The 18,262-nt window shown below is 43.1% G+C and overlaps 1 protein-coding gene across 1 annotated transcript; it reads left to right on the forward strand.

Moving 5' to 3' along the window:
* Nucleotides 1-2,925: 2,925 nt before the first annotated feature.
* A4GNT (alpha-1,4-N-acetylglucosaminyltransferase) lies at nucleotides 2,926-11,888 on the forward strand. Its single transcript, XM_025377523.1, has 3 exons — nucleotides 2,926-3,102; nucleotides 4,026-4,459; nucleotides 10,728-11,888. Exons 2-3 carry the CDS (start codon nucleotides 4,052-4,054, stop codon nucleotides 11,340-11,342), a joined length of 1,023 nt encoding a protein of 340 aa, XP_025233308.1. The 5' UTR covers nucleotides 2,926-3,102; nucleotides 4,026-4,051; the 3' UTR covers nucleotides 11,343-11,888.
* Nucleotides 11,889-18,262: the final 6,374 nt, after the last annotated feature.

Genomic DNA, 18,262 nt, shown 5'->3' on the forward strand with positions numbered 1-18,262 from the left:
AGTGCCAAACAACGAACTATTTTCATTTGAGTTTATCAGAGGTCATCCAAAGGACTGAAGAGTTGGGGAAATTTCTCCTCTTCAGTTCTATGGTTTCCTCCCTGGTCTGCCTTTTTTTTTTCTTTTTTCTTTTTTAACACTAGTTCCAAACATCCACGTATAATAGAAAAACACTGAATTCAGATGTTTTGTCTTATCCTGTTAATTTATTTGGGGCCACATCAATTCATATTTCCTAAGTTCTTATCAGTCAGCAGCAATTGCCCAGGCTCCATAGTCTGTTGGATTGACCGAGTCTGGCTTACATCATAATGGAGGAAGCAAGATCTCTCTCATATGACTCAGAAATTCCCAGGAAAGTAGACAACACATGAATGCATATGTGACTGTCATTGGTGTATTCAGACACATCCATTGCTCAAAGACAAGTAGTTCTTTGTACATCTCTAATCAGATATCTACACTGGGATTCCCAGGGGTTGCTTGGCTAGTTGGAGAAGGCCTAAAATTGTGTAGTGAAGAAATTCAGAAGAATTTTGAGCAGAGTTAGTGTCAAGGAGGGTCAGGGAGCAGGAATATTTCTTAGGGAAGGTGATATGTAGGAGAAGGTATGGACAAGTGACATCCTGGGTTAAGGTACTGATGTAAAATATGGCCCCAGGGTTCAGGGTTTCTTGAAGCCCATCCTTGGAGCTTCTAGGGATCTGTAAAGTCCAGGTTAGGAGCTGCTGCTGTGACACCTGCCTGAACAGACAGAAGTTAGTGTGGTATAGGCCAGGAAAGGCAGAAAGGGGAGTAGAAGGCAGGGAAAATAGTTCTGTTTCTCAAACCAAAGGGAATGCTGAAGGATGGATGTGGGGGCCCTGAGAAGTTGCAGGTAGAGTGGCTCAGATGACAGGAGGCCTTCTCAAAAAGACACAGGAAAGACTTCGGGCTATGAACCTAAAGAGGTTCCAACTACCAGTGACCTGGCTTCTGAACACATCTCATCAACTTTTATACAGGGTTGAAGATTTCCCTCTTAAAAGTTCACTGGGGACCAGGTGCAGTGGCTCACGCCTGTAATCCCAGCACTTTGGGAGGCCAAGGTGGGCGGATCACTTGAGGTCAGGAGTTTGAGACCAGTCTGGCCAATATGGTGAAATCCTGTCTCTACTAAAAATACAAAGATTATCCAGGCATGGTAGAACATGCCTGTAGTCCCAGCTACTCGGGAGGCCAACGCAGGAGAATCACTTGAACCCGGGAGGTGCAGGTGGCAGTGAGCCAAGATCATGTCACTCCAGCCTGGGCGACAGAGTGAGACTCCGCCTCAAAAAAAAAAAAAAGAATTAGAATAAGGAAGAGATTTCACTCTTCTGAACAAAACAAAACAACTTAATGTTTGTCATCAGGGAGTACAAATACCATCCATATTGATATAATTCTATTTTTCTCTTCTATTTTCCTTGGTAGAAAGTGACAATTGCTTCTTTGGTTTACAGAGCCCTTTCATTCTCACAGTGAGCCTAAGGTCAGTCATTTTCTGCACTTTTCAAGGGAGTTGAGGCTCTGGGCAGTTTAGGGGCTTGTCTAGTTCCCTCCGCCTGGGGTGGCTGGAGGCATAACTCCAAGCTCAGTGCTACTTCCATCATACTTTCTACTTGGTTCTTGGTCAGACCAAGTTTGGGATTTTTTTGTGTTTGGGATTTCACTGCATTGCTGATGCTCACATTCATCCTCACCTGACAAAGGCCATTAACTACATCATTGATCTCTGCTTTGACCACTTGTTCAATAGTTTTAGCCACTGGGCTAGCAATTGCGAGGCGCTAAGATATGTGACCCACCTGAGACCCAGGAATGCATTGCCACTCCCACAGATGGGGTCCTCTAGTTACCCCTGAGCAAGGAGCAGGAGCACTAATCTCCACTCCCCTTCACAGGAAAGAAAAACTAATCTGTCCAATTACAGAGAACTTTGGAAAGATGCCAAGGAACTCTGAGCCCAGAACTGATGAGGTCCAGAGAAGAAATTCAGCTCCAAAAGGAAGAGGGGAGACCTACAAGCTGTTTCTGGGATCCTTGGACACATAGAAAACCAGAAGCCATCAATGAGTGGGGCAGCTTTAATTCCTTTGTGTAGGACCTGCTATGTTAGAATCCAAAGTCTGCTCAGGAGCAGGCCTACCTGCTCACACTAGAGCATCCAGGGGGAACTGTGGATACCTGCTCATGGCCAAGACAGGTGACTGAGCAGAGGATGGCTCCAAAGAAGATTACTAAGAGCTCATGTCAGGGGCAGTGGGGAATAGGCCACAGGTGAGTGCTAACACCTTGGGAAATGTAGGGACTGCCACATCAGTGGAGGACAACAAAGCTGGCTTCCTGAGACTGAGAGGAGGCTCATACAAGGGGGACCTTGGGGAAAAAGGAGCCTTCCTGCAGCCACTGTGACTGACACTGGAGAATCACTTCTTACATTCTAAATCACTGGGCCTTTGGACTGCAGGCGCTTGTTCATTGCTTATTTGTGGTGATGGGCTCTCTTTCCTTTTCATCAAACTTTGTGCTTGCAAAGGGGTGTTTGTACCACCTTACAGGGTCTCTGTCCATAATTTTGATTCAAGCTAAACTGAACAAGTGCAGGATATGTTGGCTCCAAGGTTATGCCAGGATACAGCTTTCTCCAGGTGAAATAATCCCTTTCTAACCCCCATAATAGATCCACAAACAGGCAGGATTGGTGTGTGGGTCACCTTAAAAATCTGGTGAACCCCCTCTTGTTCCCAAGTGTCTGTGTTTGAGGGAACTTAGTAAAGGGAGGAGCTTCCGCGGAACCTTTTGTGTTTAGTCTCAATCTGCCAATGATTTACTCACCCTGTGTTGTTGAATTGGAAGATTGGGTGGCGATTTATCAGAAAGTGTAGCAGGAAAAACTTGTTGTTTCTAAGATCTCAAATACTGGTTAACTGCAAGTTTCCAGCTAGAAGGTAGGCTCTGATTCACTGTTTTGTATTTTGTAAAACAGTTATAAGTAATTTGAAAGATAGACCTGCTAAGAATTGAGATCTGTGTTCTGCTTGGTTAGAGCTAACATTTATGGTGAGGAAAACACTGCAGGTAACAGTTCAGAGCCTGGACTTTGGTGGCAGGTGGATGCAAGTTAGGGTCACAGCTCTGCTGCTTGATAATTGTGTGATCTTGGCAATTTATTTAACTCTGTAGCCTTCAGTTTGCTTCCTTTGTTAATTTTTTTTCTTAGTTCTATTAGTTTTTCAATTATGTTTTCTGAAACTAGAGATACTTTTGCCTCTTTTAATATTCATAGTAGAAATTTCTTTCTCTTGTTTTATTGCATTGGTTACAATTATCAGATTGTAACCAATGATATCAGTGACAATGACAATGGGCATTCATATAATATTCCTGATCTTAATGGGATGTTTCAAATGTTTCATATTAAGTATGATAATTACTGTATGTTCTGGTAGACATTGTTTAAAATCAGCTTAAGAAAGTTTCCTTATACTTTAAAAAAATTGTGAATGAATCTTAAAGTTAGTCACATTCTTGGCATCTCTTGAGCCAAAATGATATGGCTTTTCTTCTTTAGCCTGTTAAGATAATGCATTTTATCAATAGTTTTCCCTATTAACTAATTATTTTTAATGTCAAATCTTTTTAAAATCTAAGATAAATCCTGATTGATTATGATGCATTTTTCTTTCTCACACATTTCTTGTCTTTTTCTTTTTTTAAAAAATTTTTGTGATAATTTTAACTATGCTGCCCAAGCTAGTCTCAAACTCTTGGACTCAGGGGATCCTCCTGCCTCAGCCTCCCTAGTAGTTGGGACTACAGGCATGTGCCACCATGCCTGGCTGCATTTTTTCTTTTTAATATTGCTGGACTTGATTTCATAAGATTTTATTTAGGATATTTAAAATTTAAGTTTTTAAATGATATTCATGTATCATTTTCTCATGTGCTACCTTTATCAGCCTTTGCAGCTGTGATTTTTAATTAATTGTGTTGATTTAAAGGAGCAGGCTGGCACAGAGAAGAGGACATGCGGAAGGAGCTCCAGCTCTCCCTTTCAGTCACCTTGCTGTTTGCCTGTGGCTTCCTCTACCAGTTCACCCTGAAGTCCAGCTTCCTCTTCTGCTTGCCTTCTTTCAAGTCCCAGCAGGGGTTGGAAGCCCTCCTGAGCCACAGACGCGGCATTGTGTTTCTAGAGACCTCAGAGAGAATGGAGCCGACCCACTTGGTCTCCTGTGCTGTAGAGTCTGCTGCCAAGATTTATCCTGAGCGGCCCGTGGTATTCTTTATGAAGGGTCTCACTGATTCCACACCGATGCCCTCAAACTCCACATACCCAGCTTTTTCCTTCCTCTCAGCAATAGACAACGTTTTCCTCTTCCCTTTGGATATGAAAAGGCTGTTTGAAGACACACCATTGTTTTCATGGTACAATCAAGTAAGTGTTCAGGGAAACTTAAAATATCAACGAATTGTATATATGGGTAAACTGAGGGCAAGGACTCAGGTCGGAGATGGAACTAGAACTCATATTTGGGTTGACTCTCATTTGGCCCTCTTTTTATGTTGAGAACTGATTCAAATAAACAGGGGAGACTTGTGTTAGGTGCATCTTTATTCTCGTGTCTTTTGCTTCTAGCCTTATTTCTTTTAGGATCTTGGTTACTTTGGAGACTGTTCTTAACTGAATGAGTTTTTATATCTTTTCTAGGTGTATAGGACACTTTTTTTCGCTATCGTTTTAAATCCACTTATGTTAAACTTTTTTTTTTTTTTTTTTGCACCTAAAGGGGAAACCAGGCAATATTTAACATGAAATGATGTAAGTAGAAAATTCATGAAGGGTTGGTGAAATGCTGCGATATGGATTGGGTTGTATTAAGATATGATTGAGAAAAGTCCTGGAGCTCGGAGGAATTTTGTAATCCCCATGATAGTAGCAAACCATAATAAGGGAATAACATGCCAATCTAATATTTCTCTTATAGAAGAACTGAAATCAGGTTGCTTAAGGAAATTGTAGTACAGCCACTCAATGATTCCATTGTGCAGGCTTTAACTATGATTTTTTAAAACTGACATCCTATGAAGACTATAACACAATATGGAATTAAAACCACCTTATATCATAATGTGATTATAGTAGTTATAACGATTTAAGTTATGCAAAAACCCACACACATCTATTGAAAAAAAAAGACCTCAAAGAACTATACAACACACAATAATAGTAGGTGTTTTAGTATAATTGGATTAGGAGTGAATTTAGTGATGAGAATGTGTTGATTTTACAAATAAAATTATTTTAGAAAACAAAAAGTAATTTAAAAATTGACATAAAAATAATACTATTCGCATTGGGTGTGCTGGCATGCACCTGTAGTCTCAGCTACTCCAGAGGCCGAGGCAGGAGGATTGCTGGAGCCCAGGAGTTCAAAGGCCAGCCTGGGCAACATAGTGAGACTCTGTCTCAAACAAACATACAAGTAAAAATAATACTATTTGCTGGCCACATGAAGTTCTGTCTAAATTCTAATCATAGGCTGTAGCAAATATTTGCAAACTTTTTTTTTCTGTATAGGGCCAGATAGTAAATATTTTTGGCTTTGTGGACTAAGGTGGCAAAATTGAGGATATTATGAAGGTACTTGTGGTAGTTTCCTCCGTCTGCTGTAACTAATTACCACCAACCTGGTGGCGTAAAACAACAGAAATTCGTTCTCTCACAGTTCTGCAGGTCAGAAGTCCCAGATTATTTTCACTGGGCCAATATCAAAGTGCTGGTAGGGCTGTGTTTCCTCCTGAGTTCCTAGGGAAGGATGATCCCTTGCCTCTGACAAGCTTCTGTGGCTGCTGGCATTCCTTGGTCAATAGCCCCTCACTCCAATCTCTGTCTCCATCTTCAAAGCTCTTTTTCTCTGTGTGTAAAATCTCCCTCTGTCTCTCCCTTTAAATGACACTTGTGATTGCATTTAGAGCCCATCCAGGATAATCTCCCCATCTTAAGTTTCCTAATGACATCTGCAAAGATACTTTTGCCATATAAGGTAACATTAGCAGGTTCCAGGAATTAGGACCTGAGGTCTTTGGGTAGCCATTATTTAGCCTACTCCCTGCCCCGCCTCATTTGCCTGGAAACTGGGTGGACTCCCCTGGGTGGAGGGCATGCGTGTACCTAGTTGCTGTCAGCTGGAGACATTTTTTGGACTAAGTGACACACCTGATGAGGAGGGATCTGGTGGGCCAGAAGGGTAAGGGCTGGGGTTGGGAGTGGCTGCTGGGGTCAGTTTATTCTTGGCCTCAGTGACTTCTAGATCCCAAAGTGCCTATCTCTCCTTCTGAAGAGCCCTGAAGTCCTCAGATTGGGACTCATCAGGAGGAGGTGGGGCAGTTCGTGGACTGAGTTTCCACTGTGTTGGCAGTGCCAACAGCAGAGTTCCCCAAAAAAAAGGTGGTGCTGCCCTGCGCAGTGGCAGGGCGGGCAGAGGGGTAGGGAGGCAGTTTCTGGGAGTGGAGGGGATACCCCAGGTTGGTCTTTGTGGCTCTCAGTGCTAACTTGCTTGAGGGTGCTCCGGGACTCTACAAGTTTCCTGATGCCTGAGCTAGACTAATACCACCTGATATAGTTTGAATATATATCCTCACCAAATCTCATGTGGAATAGTAATCTCCATTGTTGGAGGTAGGGCCTGGTAGGAGGTAATTGGGTCATGGGGGTGGATCCATCATGACTTGGTGCTGTCCTCAGGATAGTGAGTGGGTTCTCACAAGATCTGGTTGTTTAAAAGTGTGTGGCACCTACCCCCGGTGACTCTCTGTCTTGCTCCTGCTCTTGCCATGTGATGCACCTACTCCTGCTTTACCTTCAGTTGTGAGTAAAAGCTCCCTGAGTCCTCCCCAGAAGCCAAGCAAATGCTGTTGCTTTGCTTCCTGTACAGCCTGCAGAACTATGGGTCAATCAAATGTCTTTTCTTTATAAATTACCCAGTCTTAGGTATTTCCTTATAGGAATGCAGGAACAGCCTAACACACTGCCTAAATTGTATTTTGCTCCTTGAAAAAAATCTGTAATTAAATTATTTTGGGAGAAGCTGCATGCCACATCCTTTTCTTACAGAGGAATCACGCACATGAGGATATTAAAGCCTCTTTATCATTCTGAACTAAAGAAATTTAACTGGATTCAACCCATCACTTCCTAAACTTATTTGAGCATGGAACCCTCTTTCAGTGTGACACATAAATAATCTCTTGGCACTGATGTTCCATGGAACACAGTTTAGGTTGCTCTAAGCTGCACCTTAATTTTACTATGTTGGATTTTAGGAGCAAGATGGGCTCTGAGCTAGAGAGCTCCTAAGTGTTTGTGAGCCTGCAGGATACTACAGTAGGCTGTACATCTACAGGGATCACACCATAATACCCTAGGGATGCTGAGCTCTGGCATGTGCTTCCCCAGTTAGGCCACCACAGGATAGCTGGGAACCACCTGTTAGGAAAGACTCAAGGTGCCATCACTTCCTCATGACCACTGGGTTTGCTGCACTGATCTGGGCTACTGTAGCCCTTGATGATGCCCAGGAATTAGAACTATGGGCATAGGGTGGGGATGGGCAACTGTTCTCTGAGCAGCGAGAACCTTCAACCTCTTTCTGTTGGTCATCCTTATTGGTGCGCTTATGTTGTTTTTGTTTTGTTTTGTTTTGTTTTGAGATGGAGTCTCGCTCTGTCGCCCAGGCTGGAGTGCAGTGGTGCGATCTCGGCTCACCAGAACCTCCGCTTCCCGTGTTCAAGCAATTCTCCTGCCTCAGCCTCCCAAGTAGCTGGGACTATAAGCATGCACTACCACACCCAGCTAATTTTTGTATTTATAGTAGAGATGAGGTTCCACCATGTTGGCCAGGATGGTCTCGATTTCTTGACTTTGTGATCCACCCACCTCGGTCTCCCAAAGTGCTGGGGTTAAAGGCTTAAGCTACCGTGCCCTGCCCCTGGTCATAATTTTTAACTTAAAAAAAAATAGGAATGATCATAGTACCTATTTTTGAGGACTTATGTAGATTAAAAAGAGCTTAGAACAATTATTGATAAATGTTAGCTATTATTATTAGGTTTTTGGCAATTGTATACAATGTGACCATTTTTTTTTTTTGAGACGGAGTTTTGCTCTCTCGCCCAGGCTGGAGTGCAGCGGTACGATCTCAGCTCACTGCAACCTCCACCTCCCAGGTTCAAGTGATTCTCCTGCCTCAGCCTCCGGAGTAGCTGGGATTACAGGCACCTGCCCCCCACCTGGCTATTTTTTTTTTTTTGTATTTTTAGTAGACATGGGGTTTCACTGTGTTGGCCACACTGGTCTCCAACTCCTGACTTTGTGATCTGCCTGCCTCTGCCTCCCAAAGTGCTGGGATTACAGGCATGAGCCACCCCTGCCCGGCCTATTTTTTTTTTTTGAGATGGAGTTTCACTCTTGTCACCCAGGCTGGAGTGCAATGGCATGATCTTGGCTCACTGCAACCTCCGCCTCCCAGGTTCAAGTGATTCTCCTGTCTCAGCCTCCCTAGTAGCTGGGATTACAGGTACCTGTCACCACGCCAAGCTAATTTTTGTAGTTTTAGTGGAGATGGGGCTTCACCACCTTGGCCAAGCTGGTCTTGAACTCCTGACCTCAGGTAATCCACCCACTTCAGCCTCCCAAAGTGCTGGGATTATAGGTGTGAGCCACCATGCCCAGCACAATGTGACAATTTTTAACAACTTGTGAAGATTTCTGCAAAGTTTTAGTTGACCTGCTTTCATTTGACTGGATAGCAGAATTTTAAAGACTCTTTATTTTGTCAAAAGCCAGGGGTGGTTGTTTAACCTTTTGTCCAATGTCTTTAAAATTAAAAAACAAACAAACAAACAAAACATTTTGCTATTTCTCTTCAAAATCTTAGCATTCCATATGAGAACATTGACATTTATGCTGATTTATTTTTTCTTTTTAAAGTAATTTTCTGTTTTGCCCACATTTTAGCCTTTGCAGTCATCTAAGACTCCTCTCTCTCCCACCCCACATCTAGCCCATCAGAAAATCCTGACCAGCTTCATCTTCATTATGTGCCCTTCCCTCACCCCTACTGTTAGCACCATCATCTCTTGTCTGGATTATGCCAACTGACTCCTAACTTGCCTTTGCTTCTGCCCTTGCCACCTACCAACCCTACCCCAGACTGATTTCCACACAGCAGCCAGAGTGACCCTTTGAAGACTACTTGAGATCACATCCCTCCTTTCTTCTAAACCTTCCAAATAACTTCAGTCTTGGCCCCAGCCTACATAATCTAGCCTCCCTCCCCACCCCTGTCCAATTCTGATCTCATTGTCTACCCTACTCCCTTCTCTACTCTGCTTCAGCCCACTGCCTCCTTCTTGTTCCCGCACATGGCAAGTGTGCTTTTGCCTCAGGGCCCTTGTATTCACTGGAATACAGACCTGAGCTTCAGTGACTTTTATGCCGTGCATTTGTGGAACTATATGAACCAGGAGGGGAGGTCTGTGGGTAGAGGAAGCAACACACTGGTGGACAATCTCTATTGCAAGAGAAGAGAGTTCTAGGAGTTCCCTCCTCCTGGAACTCTCTTTTCTCAGCTATGGGCATGGGTCACCCACCCACTTCATTCCAGTTTCTGGGGGAACTAATGAAATACAGTGCTCCACCCTGGCCCCTTCACAGTCCCTTCACCCAGCCTTTTTTCTTCATAGTTGTTGTCAATATCTGACACATAATGTTTATTTATTATCTGTCTCCTCCCAGTAGGGTTTTCTGTTTGTTTGTTCACTGCTGTATCCTTAGCAGTTTTAATAGAGTTCGGCACATAGTAAATAGGTCCTCATTAAATATTATTAGAGGAATTAGTAAATGAGCAAAGGTATGCATTTTAAGATTCTTTTTACCAATTTTTCAAAGAGCAGACATACTGATTTTTTCATTGTCAGTTGTTAGCATTTTAAGGGCTTTATTTGGTTCTTCCTCTACAGTTTCTTTTTTTTTTTTTTTTTTTTTTTGAGACGGAGTCTCGCTCTGTCGCCCAGGCTGGAGTGGTGCAGTGGCCGGATCTCAGCTCACTGCAAGCTCCGCCTCCTGGGTTCCCGCCATTCTCCTGCCTCAGCCTCCCGAGTAGCTGGGACTACAGGCGCCCGCCACCTCGCCCGGCTAGTTTTTTGTATTTTTTAGTAGAGACGGGGTTTCACTGTGTTAGCCAGGATGGTCTCGATCTCCTGACCTCGTGATCCGCCCGTCTCGGCCTCCCAAAGTGCTGGGATTACAGGCTTGAGCCACCGTGCCCGGCCTACAGTTTCATATTTGTAGTTTATGTCACCCACATTGAAGAATGAATCATACAGTGCATTGTGAAATCTTTTCTGGATTTCTTCTTTATCTTTCCAATGCTTTAATGTTTTTAAAAAACCATTTCATGAAATCTTTAAAAGGTGCTAAAACCTTTCCATTGATGCTGATTGCTGCAAACTTTTTACTTAAATGAAAAATTTTGGAGTGAGGTAAGTTTGGTAAATTTGCAAAATCGGGCTTGTGGCAAATAGGATTTTGGGAAGCTGGCTTCTTTTACCCCTCCCCAGCTTCTCTGGGCCTGGCCTCCTGCTGTGATGCCCCTCCCTCTTCCCCCTGGCTACTTGGGACTGATTTGCACCTGCTCCTGCAGATCAACACCAGCATAGAGAGAAACTGGCTCCATATCAGCTCGGACGCATCCCGCCTGGCCGTCATCTGGAAATACGGTGGCATCTACATGGACACCGATGTCATCTCCATCAGGCCCATACCTGAGGAGAACTTTTTGGCTGCCCAGGGTTCTCGGTACTCTAGTAATGGAGTATTTGGGTTCCTCCCCCAGCACCCCTTTTTGTGGAAATGCATGGAAAACTTTGTTGAACACTATAATTCAGACATTTGGGGCAACCAAGGCCCTGATTTGATGACAAGGATGTTGAGGGTATGGTGTAAACTTGAAGACTTCCAGGAGCTAAGCGACCTCAGGTGCCTGAACATATCCTTCCTACACCCCCAAAGATTTTACCCCATCTCCTATCCAGAGTGGAGGCGCTACTATGAAGTGTGGGATACAGACCCAAGCTTCAATGACTCCTACGCCCTGCATTTGTGGAACTACATGAACCAGGAGGGGCGGGCTGTGGTTAGAGGAAGCAACACACTGGTGGAAAATCTCTATCGCAAGCACTGTCCCGGGACTTACAGAGACCTGATTCAAGGCCCAGAGGGGTCAGTGACTGGGGAGCTGGGTCCAGGTAACAAATAGAGCTAACACTGGGTTGCTGCTGCTGCAGTGTGGAAATGGACATTTCCTGGAGTGCCACATTTTCACTTGATCTCCACTGTCCCTTGGGGGGGTGGGCAGAGGGTTACCTCTCAAATGTCAGTTAGGATTAGCTTTCTCTGTCTATAATAGAACAACCCCAAATAATACTGGCTATAAAACATACACTCATGGTCCATGTGGTTGCTTGACCTCCAACCCACCATGTTTGCATTTCAGGCAGTAGGATGAAGAAAAGAGGAAAGGTGCACTTGCTTTATTTTGTGAAGACTTCCTGCTAGTACCATATAATACTTCCTCTTACATTGCGCTGACTGAGATGTAGGTGCAAGAGAGGCTGGGAAGTTTAAGGAGGAAGAAAAAATGGGTACTGGGGTAGGCAGCTAACAGTTTTGCCACATGTTCTATTTAATACAGTAAGATTAATTCCAGGACCTGTTAGAGCATTGACTGAGGTAAAAAGAGACTTGATTTCTAGTCCTGATTTTGACATTCATTATTGCATTCAGTCAATAAATATTAACTGAGCCTGGTCTATGTGCCAAGCATTATGAAAAGCATTATGAAAATAATTATGAAATAATTATGAATATTATTCATATTTAGATGCTGCAGATACAGCTGGATCAAGCAGATGAGGTCCTCAGCACTTATATCCTAATCCCTGGCCTCATGACCCTGGGACAGTCTCCTCTCTTCCCCAGGGTGTCTGCTGTTCTCTACCCTACCTCTTTCCAATATACACTTTAACCCTGTCATAATTGGCCCATAGAAACAAATTACAAACTCAGACTATTTAAAACTGCTGCCCTTTTTAGATTCACATAAAAATTTACCTCCTGCATTTCAAAATGTCATGTTCAAAACACCATAAATAAATACAATTTTTATTTGTCAATTACAAATAAATTATTTATTTATTTTCAGGAGGTATGAGAATTATACTATTATGAGAATATTTCAGCAAACACTTATCAGTGAAGATTTTCTAGAACTTCCCTTTTCATAGTTTGCTTTACGGAAAAAAGTTTGTATTTGCCCTTGAATATAAAATTATGATACCTTTTCAAACTATATCCATCTATCCCTCTTTTATTCTAATATTTCCCCCTTTAGGAATCACTACTGGCCAGGCACAGTGGTTCACACCTGTAATCCTGGCACTTTGGGAGGCTGAGGCAGGTGGATTGCTTGAGCCCAGGAGTTCAAGACCAGCCTGGGCAACATAGTGAAACCCTGTCTCTACAAAAAATACAAAAATTAGCCAGGTGTGGTGATGCGTGCCTGTAGTCCAAGCTAGCTGGGAGACTGAGTTGGGAGGATCACCTGAACGTGGGAGGTTGAGGGTACAGTGAGCCAAGATCGTGCCACTGCACTCAGTCTGGGTGACAGAGCCAGATCGAAAAAAAAAAAAAAAAATCACTGCTCTGACAGTCTTATTAAAAAATATTTACAAGTCATGTCTCATGCCCCAGCTTTATTTATTCACAGCTACTTGCTTTGGACTTGTAGATGTCTGATACCATCGTCAGGCTCTGAGGCTGCTGCCATACCCCATGGTTGTCCTCTGGGTTGTGTCCTAGGAACTGCTACTGGTTTTCAGTTCTCCTGACTGTCTCCACAGGTGAGGATTTCTAGGGCTAGCTGTCTTAGAGACAAGCAGGGACACATAGGTCTCTCACTTCTACATCTAGAGAATGCATGACAAATGGTTCTTCAACTATTGAACATTCCTGACCGATAGGGTTTTGAGGGGTTTGATTAGAAATATTTTCGATATTTCAAAAATATGTGAATTGGCCATGCACATCGGCCCACGCCTATAATGCCAGCACTTTGGGAGGCCAAGGTGGGGGGATTGCTTGAGTCCAGGAGTTTGAGATCAGATTGGGGAAAACAGCAAGACTCTGTCCCTACAAGAAACAAATAGCCAGGCATGATGGCTCACCTGTAGTCCTAGCTACTCGGGAGGCTAAGGAAGGAGGATCACTTGAGCCCATGGGTTCTAGGTTATGGTGAACTGTGATCACACCACTGCACTCCAGACTGGGCAAGACAGTGAGACCCTATGTCAAATAAATGAATAAGTAAATAAATGTATACACACACACACACACATACACAAATTCATTTTGACATTAACGATAATTTGATGTTTATAGGGAGCTTTACCTGGCAGTAAATTATGTTTTTGATTAATATGTTTTTTGATTAATAAAAAATGTAGGAAATAAAGTAAAGTAATAATGTATTACTTAATGAATCCAGTTTGCTTAGTGAAAAAGAACATTTCAAAACATGGTGGTGGTGATGATGGCAACAGTAGTAAGTGGTAAGAAATGTGAGGTTCCTGGGACCCCAGATAACCCTAGATTCCTTCTGGTCTTTTGTGAATCTATGCCATTAATTTATGTCAGGCTACATTTTGAGAATAGGCTCATGCTGGTGTTTTCTCCTGTATTAATTTTTTTTCAAATCCTACTCATTCTTAGAATTTCAAATAGGATTGTGTGGGGCAAAATGTGAAAGTGCCTGTTGTGTACTACTGTCAAGTTTGTAGATACCTCTCACTCTTTCTCTGCATATATATTCCTGCTTATTGATAAGAAGTCTCTTCCAAGTACCCTGCACTGCCACCTTGTCTGCCCTTGCTTTTTCCCCAGGACTCCCACAATTCAACAGGGCTGTCTTGTTTCCTTCTCTAGGGTAACGGCCAGCATCAGTGCTGATTGGGTGGTATCTTTGCCAGACGCATTAAATATTTTGTTTTTTTGTTTTTTTGTTTTTTTTGAGACTGAGTCTGGCTCTGTCGCCCAGGCTGGAGTGCAGTGGCCGGATCTCAGCTCACTGCAAGCTCCGCCTCCCGGGTTTACGCCATTCTCCTGCCTCAGCCTCCGGAGTAGCTGGGACCACAGGCGCCCGCCACCTCGCCCGGCTAGTTTTTTGTATTTTTTAGTAGAGACGGGGTTTCACCGTGTTAGCCAGGATGGTCTCGATCTCCTGACCTTGTGATCCGCCCGTCTCAGCCTCCCAAAGTGCTGGGATTACAGGCTTGAGCCACCGCGCCCGGCGCATTAAATATTTTGAATACCATTCCTGAGTTTCTCATATCAACAGTTAAAAAAAACACAAATGGAATCATAAGATTCCATAACATGTGTTATGGCCAGCTGTGGTAGCTCATGCCTGTAATCCCAGCACTTTGGGAGGCTAATGGGGGCAGATCACTTGAGGTCAGAAGTTTGAGACCACCAGCCTGGCCAACATGATGAAACCCGTCTCTACTAAAAATACAAAAATTAGCTGGGCGTGGTGGTGGGCGCCTGTAATCCCAACTACTTGGGAGGCTGAGGCAGGAGAATTGCTTGAACTCAGGAGGTGGAGGTTGCAGTTAGCCCAGACTGTACCACTGCACTCCAGCCTGCACAATAAGAGCAAAATTCTGTCTGAAAAAGAAAAAGAAAAAAAAAAAAAAAGATACATGTTATTTGTATGTTGTTTTTCACTTTAAAAAGGTATGTGTTAGGTACCTTTTTTTCATTAGCACACCAAGATACACTTTTTTCTTTATAATGGTTGCATAGTGTTTCATTGTAGGATACATGATACATAATCTATTTAATCATTATTCAATTGGATATTTAGGTTATTCTAATTTTAATAGTACATGTAATACTATAGCAAAAAATCCTGATTCCTGCATTTTTGAGGACTTTAAATTTTGATAATTATTTTTCAAGAAGGCTGTTTGAAACTGCCCATTTTCCCACTTTTCACCAATTTAAAACATCTACTTAATTTTGCCCAGTATAATAGTTTAAAACATGTAATTTTGATGTTCATTTTGGTAAGGTTGTTTACATGTTTAACTGGTAATTATTTTTATTCTATGAATCATCTCATCTTTTGTCCACTCTTCTTTTGGGTTGTTCTATTTCTCGTTGATTTGTAAGCACTCTTTATAAATTAATGTCACTAATACTGTATCATTACATTGCATTTTTTTTAGTTCTTTGTTTTTTAACCTCATTTAGGATGTTTTCATCATATATATTTTAAAATTTTTATGTAATCCAACCTGTCTTTTTTTTGGTCTTTTGGGTTTCATGCCATGCTTCCCTACCCTTCTGTCACCCTGCTCCTCTTCAATAAATAAAGGTAGAGCTCTCTCACCCAAGGGAATTGTCAGGACCCTGAATCTCAGATGTATCTTCTAAACTAAGTAGCAAGGTTAACGCACTCTCCTTGGTGATACTGGGGCAGGGATTCTTAATTTAGGGGGCTGTGAAGAGATTTTGGGAGTCTGGGAACTTACATCTTTATTTTTACTAGCTGTTAATCAAAATGTATCATTTTTTTCAATTATTAATGTAGGCCACAAACCGCAGTAGTATCAGTGAAACCTGTGACTGTCATTAAATATTAGTTTTTTTCCTATCATGTTAAAGTTATTACAGATATCTTGAAATATTGTTTACACTCTTACTACTTTTAGATCAGATGCTAGGTCTTGCTATTTAATGCATTAATAAACAAATGCTATTATTTTGCACATTTTCTTGTGTTCTCATACCTATATTTTCAATATTTTGATGTCCTCTGTAATTCTATGTTTTGCTTTGTGCATTTAAAACCATTCTTAGACCGGCACGGTGGCTCACGCCTGTAATCCCAGCACTTTGGGAGGCCAAGGCGGGAGGATCACAAGGTCAAGAGATCGAGACCATCCTAACCAACATGGTGAAACCCCGTCTCTACTAAAAATACAAAAATTAGCTTGGCGTGGTTGTGCGTGCCTGTAGTCCCAGCTACTTGGGAGGCTGAGGCAGGAGAATCACTTGAACCTGGGAGGCGGAGTGAGCCGAGATCGCACCACTGCGCTCCAGCCTGGCGACAGAGCAAGACACCGTCTCAAAAATAAATAAATAAATAAATAAAATAAATAAATAAAAAGTAAAAATAAAAACCATTCTGGGGAAAGGGTATGGGCTTCATCAAACTGCCAAAGGGGAATCCCTCCTCCAAAAGGCAATAGCCCAGGCAGGAGGCGGCTGGGGCAGCTCCTTCCAGATCCCACCCCCCATCACTGCCAGCCAATGAGTGGCCATATCACAGCCACGCCTTAGGCCAAGCTTATCCAGCTCTGCACTTTCATTTTTGCAGAAGGGACGTTTTCCTGAGAAAGGAGGTCTTTTCGGTAGGTGCTCAGACTTCCTTCAAAGTGATCTTTTCGGGGATTGGGCTAGAATGTACGATCTGCCTAAGAAAGAGTTTCTTCTCGGATCCTGCCACTTCTAGACATGTCAGAGTGCAGGCCTTTCTTTTGTTACTAGATTCTTAGATTTTTCAGGAGAAACCAGCAAACCAGATTTTATGTAAACCCCCCCTCTGACTGTATGCCTGCCTATCTATACATCAACCCAGAAAGCCCAACAATACACTTTTGACCTTAAATCACCTCAGGGCTCCTTAGTGGCCGGCATCCCAGCGCGGGGAGCCCTGTCCATACACCTCAGATACATTTCCCTTCAGGAGAATGGGATCCAGAGCAGGCTTCTGAGGTGTGATGCCAGCATTTGGCAGCAGAGGGCACTCCTATTACAGGTTGCCTAGGCTGTGTCCTATTTCCTGAGGTGTAGGAGGGAGACCGTCTGTGAAAGGGGCTGAGAGGGCAGGTGCCTAGTACTGGGCTTAGGAGGGAGTGAGGGGCCATTGGGGTATTGAAAATCCATCCTCCTGTCCTCCCACCCAGCAGTTGTGGGCCAGCTGCTCAGGGTGACAGGACTAGCCAGCTAGGGCTGGTCTCCTTTAGTCTGTGCACCTGTCCCCACGGCTGATACCAGATCTTGTGTGTGCTGCAGTAGAGGTGGGCAGCAGAAATGACAGCTTTCCAGTGCCAAGTGATCTAGTCCTCTAGAGGCTGTTGGTATCCTTGGGACTAAGAAAAGAACTTGGCACATAATAGGCACTCGGTAACTCTTCCCTTTGTTGAGGGTTGAACTAAGGCCTAGTAAGGGAAGAGTGTGAGGGTTGCATGCATGAGGTCTTGGTCAGCTCAAGATGGAGGATTTGGTTTTTGGCTAAAGTAGATCTGGGTGCATGTCAAGTCTACTTTCTTACACCAGCCCTGCAAAGGAGGGCACCCTATTTACACATGGGGAAATTGAGGCTGGTGGAAATAACACACACAAAGGTATCCTCAGAACTACTTTCTGAAAATGTCAGGGACACAGTGGGAAGAGAGCTGAGAAGTAAATGTCTTAGGCGATTTCACAGTGTCAAGTCAAGAGGGCACACCACTGACTTGTAGGTTCAGGGCAGAGCCTACATAGAATTTAGCTAATTTGGTTCTAACAACTCTTCTAGGTAGAGTTTACTTTTCCCACTTTACAGATGAGAAAAACGAAGATCAGAGAGGCTACGTGATGTTCCCAGGGTTATGTAGCTTGGGAATGTGGAATGTAGATGCATCTTTGACTCCCAAAGCCTGGACTCTTCTTTTTGCTCTTCTGGGTGGCAGAAAACCCTGGGGTGAAAAAAGTGCCCTGACTAGGAGAAGACAGCAGGAACAAGATTCCCCATCCGAGTAGGTGGTGCACAGATATCCCAAATTGGTCCTGGTCCCTGCTCCATCTACTATTTTTTTTAATGTTTAAAAAATTGTGGTAAACTATATATAACGTAAAATTTGCCATTGTAACCATTTTCAAGTGTACAATTCAGTGGCATTAAGTACATTCACATTATTGTGCAACCATCACTACCATTTATCTCTGGAACTTTCTCATCATTCCCAAACTGAGATTCTGTACTCATGAATCAATAACTACTCATTCCCCCTCCTCCGGCCACTGGTAACCACTATTCTACTTTCTGTCTCTGTGAATGGACTATTCTAGGTA

Source organism: Theropithecus gelada, chromosome 2 (genome assembly GCF_003255815.1).
Source record: "Theropithecus gelada isolate Dixy chromosome 2, Tgel_1.0, whole genome shotgun sequence".
In the NCBI taxonomy this organism is placed as follows: domain Eukaryota; kingdom Metazoa; phylum Chordata; class Mammalia; order Primates; family Cercopithecidae; genus Theropithecus; species Theropithecus gelada.

Bases quoted from the DNA above. Each gene is read 5' to 3' on its own strand.
- A4GNT (XM_025377523.1), top strand. From the start codon at position 4,052: ATGCGGAAGGAGCTCCAGCTCTCCCTTTCAGTCACCTTGCTGTTTGCC. The intron at 4,460-10,727 runs GTAAGTGTTCAG...CTGCTCCTGCAG, and splicing joins TGTTTTCATGGTACAATCAA to ATCAACACCAGCATAGAGAG.